Source organism: Grus americana, chromosome 7 (assembly GCF_028858705.1).
Source record: "Grus americana isolate bGruAme1 chromosome 7, bGruAme1.mat, whole genome shotgun sequence".
Taxonomy (NCBI): domain Eukaryota; kingdom Metazoa; phylum Chordata; class Aves; order Gruiformes; family Gruidae; genus Grus; species Grus americana.
Genome location: NC_072858.1, coordinates 15,516,969 through 15,534,717, shown reverse-complemented (window position 1 = coordinate 15,534,717; position 17,749 = coordinate 15,516,969). Strand labels below are relative to the sequence as shown.

The 17,749-nt window shown below is 55.7% G+C and overlaps 1 protein-coding gene across 8 annotated transcripts in view; it reads left to right on the top strand.

The window, feature by feature from the left end:
- Positions 1-17,749, top strand: part of POLL (DNA polymerase lambda) — a 23,680-nt gene extending 5,931 nt beyond the window's left edge. For 4 of the 8 annotated variants that reach the window (XM_054831013.1, XM_054831016.1, XM_054831014.1 and 1 more), the window contains exons 5-9: positions 680-1,003; positions 1,616-1,789; positions 2,737-2,865; positions 4,906-5,074; positions 5,456-7,043. In XM_054831013.1, the coding sequence (XP_054686988.1) occupies positions 680-1,003; positions 1,616-1,789; positions 2,737-2,865; positions 4,906-5,074; positions 5,456-5,820 (1,161 nt within the window). In that variant the 3' untranslated portion in view covers positions 5,821-7,043. The other 4 variants (XR_008577826.1, XM_054831019.1, XM_054831018.1 and 1 more) reach the window with 4 other exon arrangements.

Here is a 17,749-nt window from a genome sequence, read left to right as displayed (position 1 = left end):
AATGCTGAGGGTATCAGCAAATGTATACATTGGTTCTCTCTTCTGTCACTGAGGAATGTGGAGTCCTTTGTGTCATTCCTTCCTCCCCCTTTTCTCTTGCAGATAGCCATGGGGAAAATGAGGGGGTTGTAATTTACTACCCTGTAAAGATTTTGTGTCTGTAACGTGAAAAGAGAGTTCAGTGCCTATCTCCTGCCATCTGCATCATGGGGTGGAAGGTGCAGAGTCTGAAAGTGAGAGATGTGCCTATGCAGCCACTAGACCAGTGAAAGGTGGGAGCAGGGAGCCAGGAGCCCCTCCAGCGAGGGATTTCAGCATTGTCATACCATGCTGCTGGCAGCAGTTGCTCACTTAACCGATGTCTTACCTCAGTTAGATCTCATGGGCTTGGCTGTAGGAGGTGCGTGTGTGCTTGGATCGCAGGTGGACTGCAGTCTCTAGTCTCTTGTGCTTTGTGAGATGTGCGTGTAGCTTCAAGGGGTGCATGTGTAGCTTGAGGCATGAAGAGCTATGGTGTGCATATAACCAACAGCTTCCAGAGATGGCAATTGGAGCACTGCATGCCCTGGAGGTTTCTTAGTGCTCTGACTTCCTACTCTCAGGAGCAGCCTGTGCCATGGGGACATATGTGAGGCATGCACTTATTCTCACATGGCTGCTTTTCTACCTCTCCCTAAAGAAAGTCTCTGATGATGAAGACAGTGAAGGAGAAGATGCTAGTGTCACCCAGGGAGATCTGGAAGCATTGATTTCTGGCCGCTACCCTGTGAAATCGTCAGAGGAGACCAGTGACAGCTCTTCCGCAGTGACCCAGCCTGCCAGCAAGTGGGTTTGTGCCCATTCCTCCAACAGCAAGAAGGAGAATCACAACCAGTACATCACAGAGAAGCTGGAAGTGCTGGGAAAGGCCTATTCTGTCCAGGGGGACAAGTGGAGAGCTCTGGGCTACTCCAAAGCCATCAATGCACTCAAGAGCTACCACAAACCAGTCACCTCCTACCAGGTAAAACACCTTCCCAGGATGGTGGTGTAGGGAGATAGACCCAGCATCCTAGCTCTATTATGAGCCAGATTCCTTTCTCTTTCCATACGTGTAATAGCTTATATTCAGGCCTTGGCGATTCCCTCCTGTTGGAGGGTTTCAATGGAAGTTGTGTAGCAAATATGAGTTGTATTTATTGGCCAGCTGCGGTGTTTTCAGATGAGCAGAAAAGGGGAGTCTGAGTCTTTAGGGCCAGATCTGAGCATCCATGATATATAAATGCCTTCTCCAGGCTCAATGCAGGGACATTTTCACCTTCCTCTTAAGCATCAGCAACTGCCACCGTTGGAGATGATATATCAAACTGCCTGGATCTAGGCCTGATTGGCTGTGACAGTCCAGCCATTCAGTGTGTTAGTGTTTCAGTTCTGTACTGCATGCTTGTCCTTTTCCACTTGGCTTTGAATCAATGTAGCCTATGTAAGCCTGGCCTACAGAAGAAAGCAGCAGTCAGAACTAGTCCTGCCACTTAGCAATCACTGATCAAATGGCTAACCAGGCTCTGAGTGGGTAGCAGCTCCCCAGTTTGTCTGTAGCCTTCACTTTTCAGTAGCAACTCTGGTTTCTTGCTAGGAAGCCTGTAAGATCCCTGGGATTGGGAAGCGAATGGCAGAGAAGATCCTGGAGATCTTGGATACTGGGCATCTGCGCAAGCTGGATCACATCAGTGAGAGCGTGCCTGTGCTGGAGTTGTTTTCCAACATCTGGGGAGCAGGGGTCAAGACAGCTCAGCTGTGGTACCAGCAGGTAAGTTTAGTGCCTTACACATGAGGTTCTCAGACTAGGGTTTGAAGACTGCTTCTGAGTGTAGCAGAATTACTTTCACAAATAGTTTCTAATTGCCAATATCCACAGATGGGATTTGAGTCTGGTTTTATAGGAGGAGCTGTGAGGCTAGGTCCCATCGTGGGTGTGTTTGGGGAGAATGGAATGCCCCCAGCTGAGACTTCAGTTTGGGTGGCGGACAGGCAACAGAGATGTGCAATAGGAGGAGTGGAGGACACACTACCCCGTTAGCATTGTTGCTTGGAGCTCATCCATTCACTGCAATGACACTGTGAAGAGCCAGGTTTGAGCCGTGACTCCTTGTTCATGAGAGCTCCTGATCCAGTTGCTGGTCTGTTGGCCTGACTGGCTCCTGTAGCTGTCAGAGCAGCCGTCCACCTTGTCTGGCAGTTGTAAAAATGAGGTTAAAGTAATTGTGCCAACATGAGCAACCCAGGCTGCTGGGTGGGTTCCTTCTTTAAATACAATTTGTTTCCTGAGCGTAGAGCTAATGAAGCCTGGTTTCCTGTAGTGTTTGGTTTGTGACTGGATTCTTAAAAATATGGTTGTGCTCACACTGTAGGCTTTCCCTCATTAGGATATGCCATGTGTTGTTCCTTTACCTGCATCACTTGTTTTCCCTCAAGCTGTAGGAACATACTGCCTTAAGAACAGTAGCCTTCTGTCAGGTTTAGCTAAGATTCAGAGTCATTGTCGGGTGGAGATTAGAGGTGTGTGTGGGTGGTGGGATTGCCTAAATACCTAGTTTTAGGCACCAGGCCCTAAGTGGTCTCTACATGTGATCTCAGAAGCTGTGACTGGTCTGGACTTGAGACAGATTAAATACAGTCTCCCCAAATCTTGGTTGAAAGTATTTGAAAAGTCAAGTCTCAGTAGATGTTTGAATATCATCACATGGTCTGTACTAGGGTTTCCGGACACTAGATGATATCCGTACCAAGGCAACTCTCACCAGCCAGCAAGCTGTGGGGCTGAAGCACTATGCGGATTTTCTGGAGCGCATGCCTCGGGAGGAAGCAGCAGAAATAGAACAGACCGTGAGTAGCTCAGCCCCAGGCTCTCAGAGTGGGGTACCTGCTGGGACCTGACAGGAGTGTGCGTGCTGTGGGAATGTCCCTCGCTGTTATAGCTGAGCTCTTCAGCCTCTCCTCTGAGCAGGGTCAGTGGTTGAGGGACCCTTTTTGGGCACAGGCACACCAGGCACCTGCTTTGCACCGTAGGAAGGTTCAGTTTGAGTGCCTGGCAAGGAGAATTTCACAGGTGTCAGTTCTACACACTGCTTTGAAAAAGGCTGCATGTGGGATGGTGGGATGAGCAGGTTTCCTGCTCCTTTTTCCTGCCTCTCATCTCTGAGGTGGCTGCCTTCAGCTAAGGCCCCTGAGCTGCCTCCCTGGTGCTGCTTCTCCAAAGACAGCTGTGAGCACCCTGGGAGCTAGTTGTCAGCAGGGAGACTAAGCGTGGATATCCTTGCTGAAAGTGAAGGGAATTCAGGTTGCAGATGGGTGCTGCTTGTTCTGCTATGCTGTGGCACTCCAGGATTATGGGCTGCTGAGCAAGTGTACCCTAATGTGAGCAGAGAGCTTGGGGGGGACACCATCATTGCTACCCCTGTGCTCTCCAATCACCATGGAAGCAGCAGCTAGCGTGACTCTGTCACTCTGCCACGGAGCCTAGCCACGAAGAATACTCCTGCCAGGCTCCTGCTGGGGTGTCAGTCCTGTGTGCCGGATTAGCCATTTTGGTGGTGAGTGGTCCCTTTCCCAGGCAGGCTGGGTCGAGGAGCTGGCTCTTGGGGGTGGGTCTATTGTTATCTTGATGGGATTACTGCACTCCCCTCCATACACACGCACACACCTCTGATCCAGGCCCAGGAGAGAGAATGAGGGATTAGTCACTGTCTGTGCTGCCTGTCACAGTGAGATCTGAAGAGCTTTTAGGCTCTCGGGTGGAGCTGGGAGTTTTCTAGAAATCTTCATTTAAAGCCAGAAGGGGGGCAAGGACACCAGAGGAGGGCTTGCTCCGCATGAGAAAGGCCTGTGGCTTCTTGGAGCACCTCTGGGGCAAAGGTTAATGGGTTTATCTCGTGCTAATGAAGGATGATCCCCAAGTGTGACAAGGGGCTGTGGGCATGGACACTGCCTTCCTGAACCCCAGCCTCTGTGATGGCCTCGTCACTGGGAATTGCTGAGCTCCTGATTATTTGCTGCCAGCAGGATGATTGGCATAATCAGACCAAGAATACTCCTGCCCAAGGACCTAGGAACCTTTCTTAAGCATTTAATGAATGAAGCCATCAGAATTAGCACTGTCTGCACACAACAGGAGCTGGGGTCCATCCAGCCTGGAGGTGACTGCATTAGGGGAAGTTCTGATTATGTGTGTCTGATTGGTGGCAGCAGCATGTTGGCACCTGTTTGGTCTAAAATGCTGGGACATTTGTGGGTTTTCTGGGTCACAAAGCCCAGCTCTCCTGCAAAGGCAGAGCTCCTGGCAGGAGTGCACTTCAAGGGACACTTGCAGATTTTCTGCTGTCTTGGGTCCTGCTGGGGAGACTGTCCGTGAGCCCATCTCTGCTTTTGAAACAGAATTTGTGACCATCTTGTGTTGAACTGATTCTCTTTGTGGGCAGAGCTGGTGAGCTTTGTCCTCCAGGCCCACAGGAGAGCTGAAAAACCTCTTCTGTCCTGCCGTCTCAGAAATCAAAGGCTCTGAAAGGTTGTACCATACTTTTCCCCCTCAGCATTGCTGCATCTTCCTGCTTGTCCCAACCCAGCTCCAGTCCAGTGCCCCCAACAGCTGATGACTGATGGTAGCACCATGGTAGATCACTGTATTGTGTAGCTGCATGCTGGGCGTTTGCAGGACTGGGTGGAGGCCACCCCAGCTCATGTGGCTCCTGACATGGCCAGCCTCCTTGGTGGGGCAGTTTGCCATGCCTGCCAAGTGTCTGCTCCTTATGGAGACCCTGGAGATGCAGGACAGGCCACAAGGCAGGCCCAAAGATCCTTTGCTGCCTTGATGGAAAGGGCATTAAGAGACTGGTCTCTGACTCCTCATCCCTCTTTCTCTTCTTGGAGGTCAGACAAGCTGCCCTGGCCCTGAAGCCTGGGCTCGTGTGTGTGGCATGTGGCTCCTACCGTCGGGGGAAGCCCACCTGTGGAGACGTGGATGTGCTGGTCACTCACCCAGATGGGCAGTCTCACCGTGGGGTGTTCAGCAAGCTGCTTGACAGCCTCCACAGGAGCGGTAAGAGGGCTGGGGACCGGCACATGGTGCTCAGAGCTGTTCTTAGCATGGCCAAACTGAGGAGGCAGTGAGGTGAATGGCATTCATTGAAGGGCGGATGGTCGCTTTTCCCAAGGAGAGGACATCTTCTAAGTCCTTAGAGTACTGGTCCTGGCCCTGCTCCAGTGGCAGCTCTGCAGCCAGTGTTAAGGAGGGAGCGTTGCTGCAGCTCAGCATGGCTTCCTCTGTCTGCATGAGGCTGTCAGGGCTGAGGCTGGGTTGCCCTTGGGGTCCCACAGCACATTATGAGACACCTCAGCTGCTGTCTGGACAGTGAGGAGTTCGGGCTGGGGGTGTCAGTCTCTGCCATTCAGCTCCTCTCTGCCTGTTCCCTCTTCCCAGGCTTCCTAACGGACGACCTGGTGAGTCAGGAGGACAACGGTGATCAGAAGAAGTACCTGGGAGTGTGCCGCCTCCCCGGGCCAGCCCGACGTCACCGCCGACTTGACATCATTGTGGTGCCTTACAGTGAGTTTGCCTGTGCCCTGCTCTACTTCACCGGCTCAGCTCACTTCAACCGCTCCATGCGGGCCCTGGCCAAGACCAAGGGCATGAGCCTCTCGGAGCATGCCCTCAGCTCAGCCGTGGTGCGAGGCCCTGGAGGTGTCAAGGTGATGTCTGGCCATACTCTGCCCACTCCCACTGAGAGAGATGTCTTCATTCAGCTGGGGCTGCCTTACCGGGAGCCCTCAGAACGGGACTGGTGACACCTGGTTGTCATCCAGCACCCTGGGCCCATTGCTGTGCTGCTGTTTTGAAGGGTGCTGGTTTCCCCAGTGCTGCTCTGTGGTGACTGCAGACTGGGGAACATATCCCAGCAAACTGGGGCTCCTCGCAAGTGCAGGGCCTTGCTGCTGGCAGAGCTCTGTGGCTTCACCCAGCAGAGGCCGCGGGCTGGAAGCACTGCCTGATGCCACAGGCAGCCCCTGACTAACCAAAAGGGCTTGCTGCCCAGCAGCTACCCTGGCCTGGCTCTCCCTGGGGAAGCTTCAGAAGGCTGGGCTGCAGAGCCTTGTGATCCAGTCCCTCCCAGTGCTTGGGAATGGGGGAAGTGGGATGTGTCTTCCTCTGTGTCTGTGCACAGACACCCCAAAATCTCTGGGAGAGAAAATTGGTGCAGAGCTGTGATCCCCTCACATCTCAGGGGAGCTGAGAAGGGTTTGAATGTAATGGCACTGAATGTAACCGTGCAGGGCTGTGTGTGTGCATGGGAGGTTTGGAGGCAGAGAAACACAAGGAGATAGTTTAGTTCTAATTTGGGCGAAGCAAAGCTTTCCCTTTGTATGTGTGGAAACCGTGGAGACATCTGGTCTTTGATCAGAGAGTGTGTGTGTGTGTATTTGAGTATACAAAATGCTACCCCGTCAATTCCATGTGATTGAATTTTATTGCTCAGGAAACCTCAACTATTTTTATATTCTGGCGATGAATGTCCCAGAGACTTGCAGTGTTCTGTTTGTGTTGTGGGTGTTGCAGTGGTTCTTCCTGGCGGAGGTGCTGCTCTGTGGCATTGGCTGGCAGGAAGGCCGTGGTGGGCGTTTCTGTGCCAGGACCCCAGGGCTCCCTTTGGCCAGTCTCTGGGCCTGGCCTGGCCTCTCACTCCCTTGTCTTGTGGGGGACCTGGCCACCCCTGCTCTGCATTCTGCCATGTCTTTGTCACATGCAGTGACAGGCTGCGTGTTTGCTGCCAGGGTAGGCACAAGAGAGTTAACCCTGGTGGGTTTGCAGAGTTTCCTGCTGCAGCATCAGCTGTGTCTGCTGGGCACCGGTAGTGGGGCTGGGGTGTTTGCTGGGGAGGCCTTGACCCCCAACAGTGTTATTTGTCAGCCCAGCCTTTCTACTGAACACCTGATGGAAATGAATGTCTTCTGACATGTCTTGGTGCTTTGAAATTTGAAGTATAATAAATCCCTTCTCTCTTTTTCCTTCACATCTCTGTCTTTTTGCTGTCTGCCCTGCAATCGTTGGTACTGTTCCCTCTGGCTGACCAGGAGCCCCTCCTGTGCTGGCCTGTCTCCCTGTGTTCAGTACGGGCAGGGAGAAGGCAGTGGAGACCTTCACACTGCTGGATCACCACTTCTGGCTCTCAGGGCAGGGAGTTGCTGGCCACCATCCTCCCATGGCAGAGCGGGACCTGGCTTTGTCCTGGCATCCCTCTGGCAGCATGGCTGAGCTGGGGCTGGCCATGCCCAGAGAAAGGAGCAATTCCTGAGCTCTGAGCCTTGGGCTGAACTGTCACTTTGTGTGTGGAGTCTGGAAGGGATTGCCGTCAGCTTTTCTGTATTTCATCAAAGAGTAGGGTATGTGGGAGTTGGCTGCTGCTGTGTCTCCTGTTCTAGTGCCTGGAACACAGCTCAGTCTCCTGAGCATGGAAATGCTTTGATTTTCCAAGGGGAATCTGAACAGCCTGGAAGCCCAGGGAGCACATGGAGATGAGCAGAAAGAAACACTGGCTCAAAAGGGAGATGGAGAAGCTGGCAAGGGCCAGAGGCTGCTGGGGTGGGCAGAGGCTGGGCAGAACTAGCGAGGACTGGGCTGGGGTCTCTAGGGGCAAAGAGGAGTGAGGCCTAGGGGGAGTGCTCTCTCCCCAGGAGGGCTGTGCAGCCCTGGGACCAGCCCCAGAGAAGATGGAGTCTCCATCCTTGTGGACATCTAGGCTTGGCTGGGCAGGGCCACAGCTGGCCTCATCTACAGCTGGTGATAGTCCTGCCCCAAAGGGAAGCTGGATGGGGCTTCCTCTCCCTGCAGTGCTGCTAGGATGATCCTGGAGGATCTTTCCTAGAGCCTTATAGCTGGCAGCCGTGGGCACAAGTCTATTTCTGCCTGGGCTGGGGCAGGGTATGGAGCTCCTCACCTTGGCCCCTTGATGAACACAGGTTTGCCTCTATCTCTGGGTGCTGGGATGAGCTGTTCCTGGAGGGCTGGGGCTGCCCCTCTCACCAGGGCCACGTGCTGGGGACATTGCTGGAGGTGGGGGACATGTGGCACTGCTGGCCCCCAGCTCCTTCCCCTTTGTCATCCCCCCTCTCCAGGGACACGATTCACACCCTGGTGCCAAAGGGGTGCTGCAGCAGCATGTCAAAGCCCTGGCCCTGCTGTTGTGCTGCTTTTACTTGGAGGGGGCAGGGAGGCCAGACGGTGGGTGTGGGGCCTGGGCTGCTCAGTAGCAGGACTTCACCCAGCCCCCTGGGAAATGGCAGAGAGGGTGGCCCTAGTGCATGCATGTCATGTGGAGGCTGCTGGGGGACAAGTCCTGCCAGTCCCCCAGCTCTGTGACAGAAGGGATCTGATGTCTGTCTGTCCGCTCCTACCCCACAAATCCCTGCCCAGGAGCTTTGGAGGGGGCAGAGGGCCCTCCTGTGGCCAGCTGCAGCCAGGAGGGCTAAGGATGGATGGGGGTCATCTCCCTGGGGTGCAGCTGTGGCAGATGCAAAGGGACAGGAGGCGAAGAAGCACGACCAAGCTCAGCCAGAGCAGCTGGAGATGACATTTCTGGATACTGGAGGCTCCCGTTTCTCCATTGTCTTGGTACAAGGGGAGAAACACGAGGAGCTGGACTGTGCTGTCCACTGTGAGTCAGCCCTGGGCTAGGCAGTGCCTCCTGCCCTGGATGGAGGGGACAGAGCTGCCCCACACAGTCTCTTCCTTGTGCCCCTAATCCTGCCCTCCACCCTCCCAGTCACTTGCAGACCCCAAGCCAGGGGCTGACTCTAGCCTGGCATCCCCTGAGGCCACGTCCTCCTCCGAGACCCCCTCTTTTGCCCTCACAGCAGGGCAGGAACTGGCCACTCCCTTACCCCAGCACAGCTTCTGCCTCTTCTAAACCCTGGGATGCCACATTTGCAAAGGAGGTACAAGGGATGGGGCTCCCAGGGTACCTGGGAGGAGGTGGGTGCTGAGCCCCTAGGATGGGTGCAGGCAGGGTGAGCACAGACAGTTTTAGGCATCTCTAATGAGGTGTTGCCTGTTTCCTGCTTCCCGGGAAGGGGCTTTGGCTATTCCCTCTCCCCAGCGCACCCCCTTCCCACCCTCCCTGGCTGTGAGTCTGATCATCCTGAAAATTAAAAATAAACCCAAACGCAGCAGCACTTAGAGACTAAGTGGAAAGTCGGGGAGCCAGGACGGAGGCTCAGCTCCTACAGCAGAGCCCCTTGCTCCCACCCCCTGCTCCCTGCACCTCCAAGGTGGGTCTAGACTGGGGCCTCAGGCAATTCCTGCCCCCCTCATCAAGCGTGTCTCTGCACATCAGGGTAAAAGGAAGAAAAAGCCTGGGCCAAGTCACTGCAGTGCTGAACGTTAGGCAGCTCTTCCCACCCTGCCGGGAGGACACCCATCCTTAGCTGTCGTGCTTGTCCTCATGCAGGGATGGGAGGGTGCTGGGACTGGGGAAAAAGAGGTGCAGAGGGGGTGGTTTGGCTTCTAACACTGGCACTTTGTATTCATGAGTAAATATTTGCTAATGGCAGCATGGCTGGGTGAATGTAAGGGAGCTGCTCCCCCCGCCGGAGCAGGCAGGGAAATGAATATGAATTTATCATGATTAGGTGAACCCAGCAGGGAGAGCGGGAGAGAGAGGGCTAGGCAGGGAGGGGGCGGGTGAAGATGGATCTGTGCAATAAAATTAAATAAGGACACCAAATAGAGTCACTTCTCACGCGCCTGCCCGCCCTCCTGCATGCAGGGCCTCTCCCGCCTCCCGCACTCCTCTGGCTTTGCTGATTTCTCTCTTTCCTCAAATTTATGAGGCCAATTATGAAGATGAGGTTGGAAGTTCTCAGAAGTTCACTAAATGCAAAGTGCGGTCCCTGCTGTTCCCATCAAATTAATTAACCAAGTGCTATTGATGGCCGGGGCGATGTCGGTGTGGTGTGGAGTGCAAGGGGAGGGCTGCTGGGGTGCAGGCAGGGCTGGTTTGGCAGGGGGGCAGAGCTCCCTGCAGGGCATCCGCAGGGTTGGAGGATGCAGAATGAGAGCCCTGCCTGGACAGCTGGTGGGCAGCAGGAGCAAGGGATGCAGCAGGGGATGCACCAGGTCCCAACATCACCATTCAGCATAGCAGTCTCTGTTTCCAGCACCACTGGTCTCTGGCTGGAAGAAGATCCACTCAGGTGAAGGCAGGGCTGTCCTGATAGGAACGTGGCATGGATATGTGGCAGGATGCTGTGCCATGTCCTGTGGTGGAGTCCACAGCAGGGGCTGGTGGGCAGCATGAGCCTGTGCCTGGAGGAGCAAAGCCTGGAGCCAGTGCCCTCTGGGGCACCCTGGGATTGTCCCCCCATGATATCCCATGGGGTGGTCTGCACAGGGGCCTCATGCTTGGTAGACAAGTGACTTTCCCTATGGCTTAGCAGGGATGGTGCAGCCAGGACAGGGCCACTGCCATTGTCCCCTGCTCCACAAGTCCCAGCGACCCTCCCTGCCTCAGTTTCCCTTCCTGCACTATGGGAAACAACCTGCCTGTGACTGGCAGGTAAGATCTCATGAGCTGAGTGCCCTGATCCGACACAGCCCCTTGGCCATCCCTAACCTTGGCATGAAGCAGCCTGGCTCTGTGCAGGGCTCGCGGGGGCAGCAACCACATGCCTAAAGCACACCAGCTCTTATGGGGCAGCTCATGTGCCTGGAATAGCCGTGTCATGTCCCCCCCCTTCCGAGGAAATGGCTTTGGGAGGGAGGGGGGCTGTTCCAACATGACCCCCGCCTATGTCTGCCCTGTCCCATGGTGCTGAGATGCCTCCTTCATGCTCCTGGCATGCGTGAGTAGCTGGGATGCTGCTGCAAAGCTGCTGCAGCCTGGGGGATGCGAATCCCCAGACCGCTCAGGTTCATCTCAGATACTGGGCAAATGGCCTTTCCTTTGTCTGTCTCTTGGGGAAAATTCACTCAAAGCAGTTTATATGTTGCTGAGATAAGTCTCTCAACACTGGCTGTGCTATAGTGAGTGCTTGAGGTTGTAAAAAGGGCCCAATACTGAGGCCTTGGATCAAACCCAGGACATCTCTACTTGCTACACTGCTGCTCTGTGCCTCAGTTTCCCTCCTTCTTGCATTTCCTGAGGCTGTTTGCTCTTTGGGCAGGGTCTGGTTTTCACTGGGTCCAAACAGCATCCCAGTTCCTGAGGAGCCTTGATAGCATTCAGTGGCTGTGAGACATGGCCAAATAAAGGCTCAGCCTTCATCCCCAAACCAGCCTTGTTTCACACCAAATATATGTGCCACAAGGCTCCCTGCTTGTACCAGCCTGGCACAGGGATCTTCACCCTGTAGTGCCATGTGGTCCTAACTTAAACTCTTTTGCAGTTGCTGTCCAGGTCCAAGCAAACCAGCTTGTTTGAGGGGTGAAAGATGCAGGCTGTGTCCTCGGACCAGGGGTCTCCCAGCAGGGAAAGGACACAGAGGTCCCAGGGGAGGCCAGGTTCGAGCATCCTTGCATGCACCCAGCTCCTGGCACAGCATGGCTGTGCGTGCCATGAGGATGCACCAGCCCCATACGTGGCTCTGACCGCATGCCTCTGCCTTTTCTGCTCCTGCTTCACTTCGCTGGCTTTATTCCTGCCCTGGTGATCAATAGGCTGTGGTCGGGCTGGAAAACAGCACAAACAGAGGCATTTACAAACCCGCTGTCTCTCCAACAGCGCCATAACTCAGGTTCCCCGTCACTGCGGGGAATGGGAGGCAGGCACTCCTGCTCTGGTGGCAGCGGCAGCACCGACGTTTCCCCTCTCATGGTAAATGTGTTACTTGGAGATAATTTACCTGCTTATGTCAAGTTTTAAAAAGAAATAGACTGGCTGCTCTACAGCTCCTGACACTCACAGCGCATGTGTGTGGACGCATGTTTCTACCCAGAGAAAAAAAAAAAAAAAATCACCTAAGCTGAAAGGAGCAGTTTACAAATGGCTGGACTTCAGAGCTGCAGTCCCTGCGTGGAGTCTCCGGTGTCTAGAGCTGAGGCTGAGCTCTCGCTACAGTCTGTGTCTCCTTGGGGGTCTCCAGGGTCTGCAGCCACCCACCGGGCTCCCCAATTGTACCGAGGGCTGCTCAGGGCTGGGTGCCCCATGTCGCCCGCAGCTTGCTGGGACCATCCCCTGCCCGCACGCCTCCTCCGGGGCAGCAGACCGGGATGGCGGGGGGGGGGGGGGAAATGCTGGTGCAGCCGCCCTGTCACCCGTGGGTGAGGACCTTACTGGGGACCCCGGCCGACCGAGAAGCTGCTCCCGGCCGTTCCAGCCCCGATGCGGCGGGCTCGGGCAGCCGCCATCCTCGCAGGCAGCAGAGGGAGCTGGAGGACTGGGTATCGGCAGCAATGGGCAGGCTGCAGGCAGCTCGGGCCTGTGCTGGGGCCCTTTGGGCGGGCAGCTCAGGCAGCCCCATTTTGGTGGGATACCTCCCCCTCCACCCAGACTGCCCCCCAGCAGGGCAGCGGAGATGCCCCCAGTCTGCAGACTGTCCCCTCAGTCCCGCGGTGCCACCCCTCTGACCCTGGTCCAGACACATCACCCCTGTGGGTGCCCAGCTCTGCTGCAGACACCTCCTGAGCTGATCCTCCATACCCCCCTCTAGGTTTTTAGGGGCTCAGTCCCCCTGCTTCATTCTGGGGGGCCCGTACAACTTCTCCCTGGCTGGACCCCACCGTGTCCCTCGTCCTCCCTGCAACCAGCTGAGGCGGGTGACACAGTGCTTCCCATCACCCCGAGGACCCCGGGGTACAGCATGGTTCCTGGGGAGCCTGGCTGGACGCAAGGCAGGGTAAGGTCTCCATACCTGGGCAGCATCCCAGGGCTGAGGCGGGGGGTCCTGCAGCATGTGGCCAGTGCCTGTCACTGCTGTCCCCCAGCCTCCTTGCCCATAGGGAGCTGATTTATGTCCGGGCCAGCCTGCGCTGACCTCCTACTTTGGCTCAGGCATTATAACTAATGGCAGGTCAGCAATGCTACAGCAAAAGTGAAGTGGCTGGTGGGGGGCCGGGGAGGGGGAGATGCAGGGCAGAAGGGTGCTGCCGAGGCTCTGCTTGCAACAGCACCAACTACCCACAGCCAGGAGCAGCCAGGGCTGGAGCAGACATAGCTCCCGTCCTGTCCTCCTCCACCCTATCCCCGTCCCCTCTCCTGAGGGCTCCTCCTGACCATGTTTTCCTCCTGTTTTACCCACAGGGGACCCTGGGTCAACAGCTTCAAGCCTGGAAGGCTGGCTCCTTGTTGGGGGGAAACTGAGGCACTCACGGACTGATGGCTTCATGAACATTAACAGCAAAGCCAGGGAGGGCACCAGGTGTCTGAGCCCAGCCCCTGCCCAGGACTCACTGGGATGAGGGACCAGGAGGACCTGGCACAGGTACAGCAGAGAGCGATGCAACGGTCAGTGTCCTGAAGCGTCCCCCATGGTCTGTTGCCCCCATCTCCTGCTTGATCTATGAGCCCTGGGGTGCAGAAATCTCCTATGGGGGTTACACTCTTCCTGCCCTCCTCCATGGGACATGTGTCCCTCCAGGTCCCAGACCGCCCACCCCAGTGCACATGGGCCCTGGGTCACTCACCCCCATCACAGCATATTCTCCATGTGTTTCAGCAATAAGCCCTGTTTGTTTTCCTAGCTGGATTGGATAACCAGCCCAGCAACCAGCCAGACTATGGGAGCTGAGTTTTGGGGACAGCTATATCAGCTGTCACCCCAATCCCTGCCTGCAGCAACTGCTGAGGTAGGACCTCAGCACAGCTGTAAACCTGGATATTCACGTACCCACCAAGCAGCTGCTTCCCGTCCTGGAATGATGCCAGCCTGACCTGCCAGTCTAGGTGGTCTGAGTGGGTTGGGGGGAGCCCTTGGGGATGCTATAAAAAAAACCTCCTGCCCTGCTCCTGGCTGCACACCGAGAGATCTCCACTGCCTGGTGATAAAAGAGAACATTTTTTTTTTTTAAAAAAGGATGAGCATAAGAATAAGGTTTCTGACTCCTGAAGCTCTGCAGAGTGTTTGCACAATGCAATGATTCCCTTGCTGTGCTTGGGCAGGACCCGAATGTCCCCCAGGGGTGGCAGTGCCATGGCTAATGTCATTGGTGTGTCCTGGGCTGGAGTTTCCCTGCCCTGGCAGGAGCACATCTTTGCCAAGGCAGTGGAGGGGAAACTGGGAACAAACCTGACCATGGTCCCATTGCTCAGAGGGCTCCCAGCCCTCAGCTGCACTGCAGGAGCTCACTGCTTGACCAGTTTCCTGATTCTCCAGATTTGGCTCTGTTTTTCCAGGAGAGGCTCTCTCTACAGTGAGTTTTCCACGCAGCATGTGCTGGTTTGGCTGAGGACTCACCCACAGGGTGGCACATGTGATCCCAGAGCAGGGCCCTGAGGCTGAGACAGACCCAGGGGTGAAAACTGCATCCCCATGAGATGTCTGCAAAAACCTCTCCCCTAACATCACCTCCCAGGCAGGGCTGGGGCCAGGTTTTTTTGCAAATGTTTGTACTGCTGTTGAGTGGAGTTCAATTCCACTGGTCTTGCCCAGATTTCAGGTTGATGTTGCATATGTGACACAGCCTTGCTGACACCCTGCCTTTGCTTTCTGCTGGGGAAGGATGAGAACATGGCAACCCATATCTGTGTAAGCCATTAGGATTTTTCCCCGGAGAGCAATACCTGCCTGCCTGCAGCGGGAAGGGCTCATTGTTGGTGGGCAATATTGCCAAGGGCTGGGGTGCGCTGGCTGCCACCCTCGTGGCCAGACACGCAGGGCTTGGTGAGCCTCTCCTGGCACTGCCTGGCTGTCCTACAGATGCAATGGGTCTGTCACGGTCCCACCAGGCTTCCTGCTACTGTTTGCAAGCTGAGGGGTTCACCAATGTGTGGACCGACACTTGCTGTGCTTTCCAACTGATAACACACATTTCGGTTCCCGTTTTCTCATCCAAGGAGTACTAACTTTGCAAGGCTGCAGTGAAAGCTCACGTCCTTGCCAGCAACCCCTCCCCAAGATATTTATCACATCCTTCACGTGATCCAATGGGGTCATTTTGCAACATTGTGAGGGTGATTTTAATATATTTTATAGAGTCTTTCTTAGGGCTACGCCAGATTCAGGCGATAGCGGCTTGTGGCTTGTACCACCCTTGAGCCCTGGGCACTGAGAGGTGCAGCATGCAGAGCTCAGCCCAGCTGGGGAAGCACGTTCCCCCGGCTTGAACCCGCTGCAGCAGCAGGAGCTCGGTGCATTCCCAGCCAGCCCTCAGCAAAGGTGATTTGTTTGAAATCATTTCCACGGCCTCTGTCTTTCTTTTGGCCGCTAGCTTCAGGAGAGCAGGTTAAATCTATGCTGCTAGACAGCATCAGAGGCTGAGCTTCATTCAGAGGAAGCTGTTGGAAAATATTGCTCAGCTCTCACTCTGAACAGGACTAAAATTAGATCTGGGATGTAAAAGCTGATGAGTCCAGATAGGTGAGTCCAGCTCCAGATTAGCAGCTTTTACTACAGAGCTGGAATGCTCCCACTGAAAACGGTTGCCATTTGGGATCAGTTTTGCTCCAGCAATATTTCAAGTTTGTCAAACAACTTTTTAAGGCCTGGACAGTGTGGAAGGGGCATGGGGAGCCATAAATAAGTAGGAGCTTTAAAAAACTCCCTGAAATGAGCAATAAATCCCCCAGGACATAACAGGGATCACTCACAGATCCCTCCAGAAGAAACTCACCTCTGCACTGAGAAGAAAAAATACTTTCAAAAGCATGGTCAGAGCAGCACAACGCAGTGTCCAGGCAGGGACCAGCCTGCATCCAAGCCTCCTTCTCCATTGCCCACGGACAGTGATGTCCCCTGGCAGGTCCCCGTGCTACCCACTCCCTGTGCCTTGCTGTGTCCTGCCTGGAGTTGTAGGGATGCACTCAGCAAAGCAAAAGAAATTGAGAGTCTGAGAATCAGGTAAATAACACATGCTGGATCCAGCCGTAACCCGCAGCAGGAGACGGCTGCTCTGTGCTGTCCTGTGGGGTGCAGGGGCTGCATCCCCTTGGCATCACCCACACCAGGTCTGGTGAGGGCTGGGGGGTGCCCGGACCTTCCCTACAAGTGGAGACGATGGAAAAACCCCACCAGTGTGGCATCCCACCATGTCTGCGAGGTGCCAGCAGGGACGGATCCAGCCATGTGGAGAGACCCTGATGGCAGCGCAACTGCTCCTCTCCGGGCACCTGGACACAAGGTGCTGGTGGGGGTATCTGCAGCCCACTGAGATGTCCTGCAAGTCTGTCCACATCTGTGGATGCTCTTCAGGTCTCCGAGGAGAGGACAGGGAATAATGAGTTGCTGCTTGCACATCTCCTTCCCCTGCACCCCACTGAAAACACCCAAGGGGGCTGAGGATGCAGGGTGCGCAGAGGTGGGGAGTGAGACCAGACCTACCTCCTTGCTAGGGTGGTGGGAAGGAGTGAGGGGTGTGCAGGCAGCTGGGTGGGTGTGGGGGCACCCAGCTGCAGCGGGTGGGTGGCAGTAGTGTGGGGTCTGTCAGGAGAAGCGCCTGTGTCCACAGCCCAGGCACCCCATCCTGGAGCTGTGGGGTGTTCATCCTCACTGTGCACCCCACAGAACGGGGGGGTGGGGCTTACAGCCCCTTTGCCGAAGTGAGTGCTGGATGTAGCCATCTCCCACCCTCGCTGGCAGCTGTGGCCATCTCCTTGCCACCAAGGGGACAGCATCGGTGTGCTCAGTGGGTACAGACAGCTCTGACTGCCCCCCCCTGCAGCTGCCTTACCCCACCCCTGTCCCAAAACAGGTCGCTGCTTCTCATGAGCATCCCAGGGACCCCTCATGCCCTGTTCAGCATCCTCCCCAATGGTCATCCCCTTTCTGTCCCCACAGGACTCCATGGCCGGTGTTGGCATCCCCGCTCCACAGTGGCTGAGCATCCTCCTGGGGTGATGCTGTCCCTGCCCCTCTCCGCCACACGGCACTCCCCCCCGCCCCACACGCTGCAGCAGATGGTGGAGGTGACATTTGTCTGTGAGTGACGTGCTTGACGGTGGCCATGTCCTCCCCTCCTCCCTTCGCCCTGGATGGAGGAGCCTTGAGCCCACCCGGCAGAGGCAGGATGGGCAGGCACAGGCTGGGAGGTCCCCCCCAATCCCCACCCCTACCACAAGCTCCCCCCAGACATCTGCACCTCTTGTTTGTCTGCATCCCCACCAAAACCCCTCTCCAAGGGGCTGGGGCACTGGGGCGGCCGGAGGGACACCGTCCCCGAGGGCGAGTGCCCATCACTGCAGGGTGTTTGAGGGGGGGCCAGGCGGGGGCCGGGCACCGGGGACTCCTGTTCGTTCTCCGTTTTCTGCCTTAATTAGAACCCGGAGAGACCAGGCGAAATCGCATTAGCGCGGGGCCCCGGTGCGCTGAGCCATCCATCTTTTTTTATTACAGCGTAATGGGGCTGCTCGCGAGGCGCCGTGCGATTTGTCACAGGCCTCGTTCCCTGATAACGGGCATTTGTCATCACTTTCTTCCCGTGTTAATGTCATCATCGGCGAGCTGACAGGCAGACCCGTTGAGGGAGCACTGGCGACAGACCACATCCGTCAACCTAATATTTCCATGGCTGTGGGGATCAGCCGGGCTGCGAACACACATTAAAGTGCTTATGAGGGGAGGAAAAAAAAAT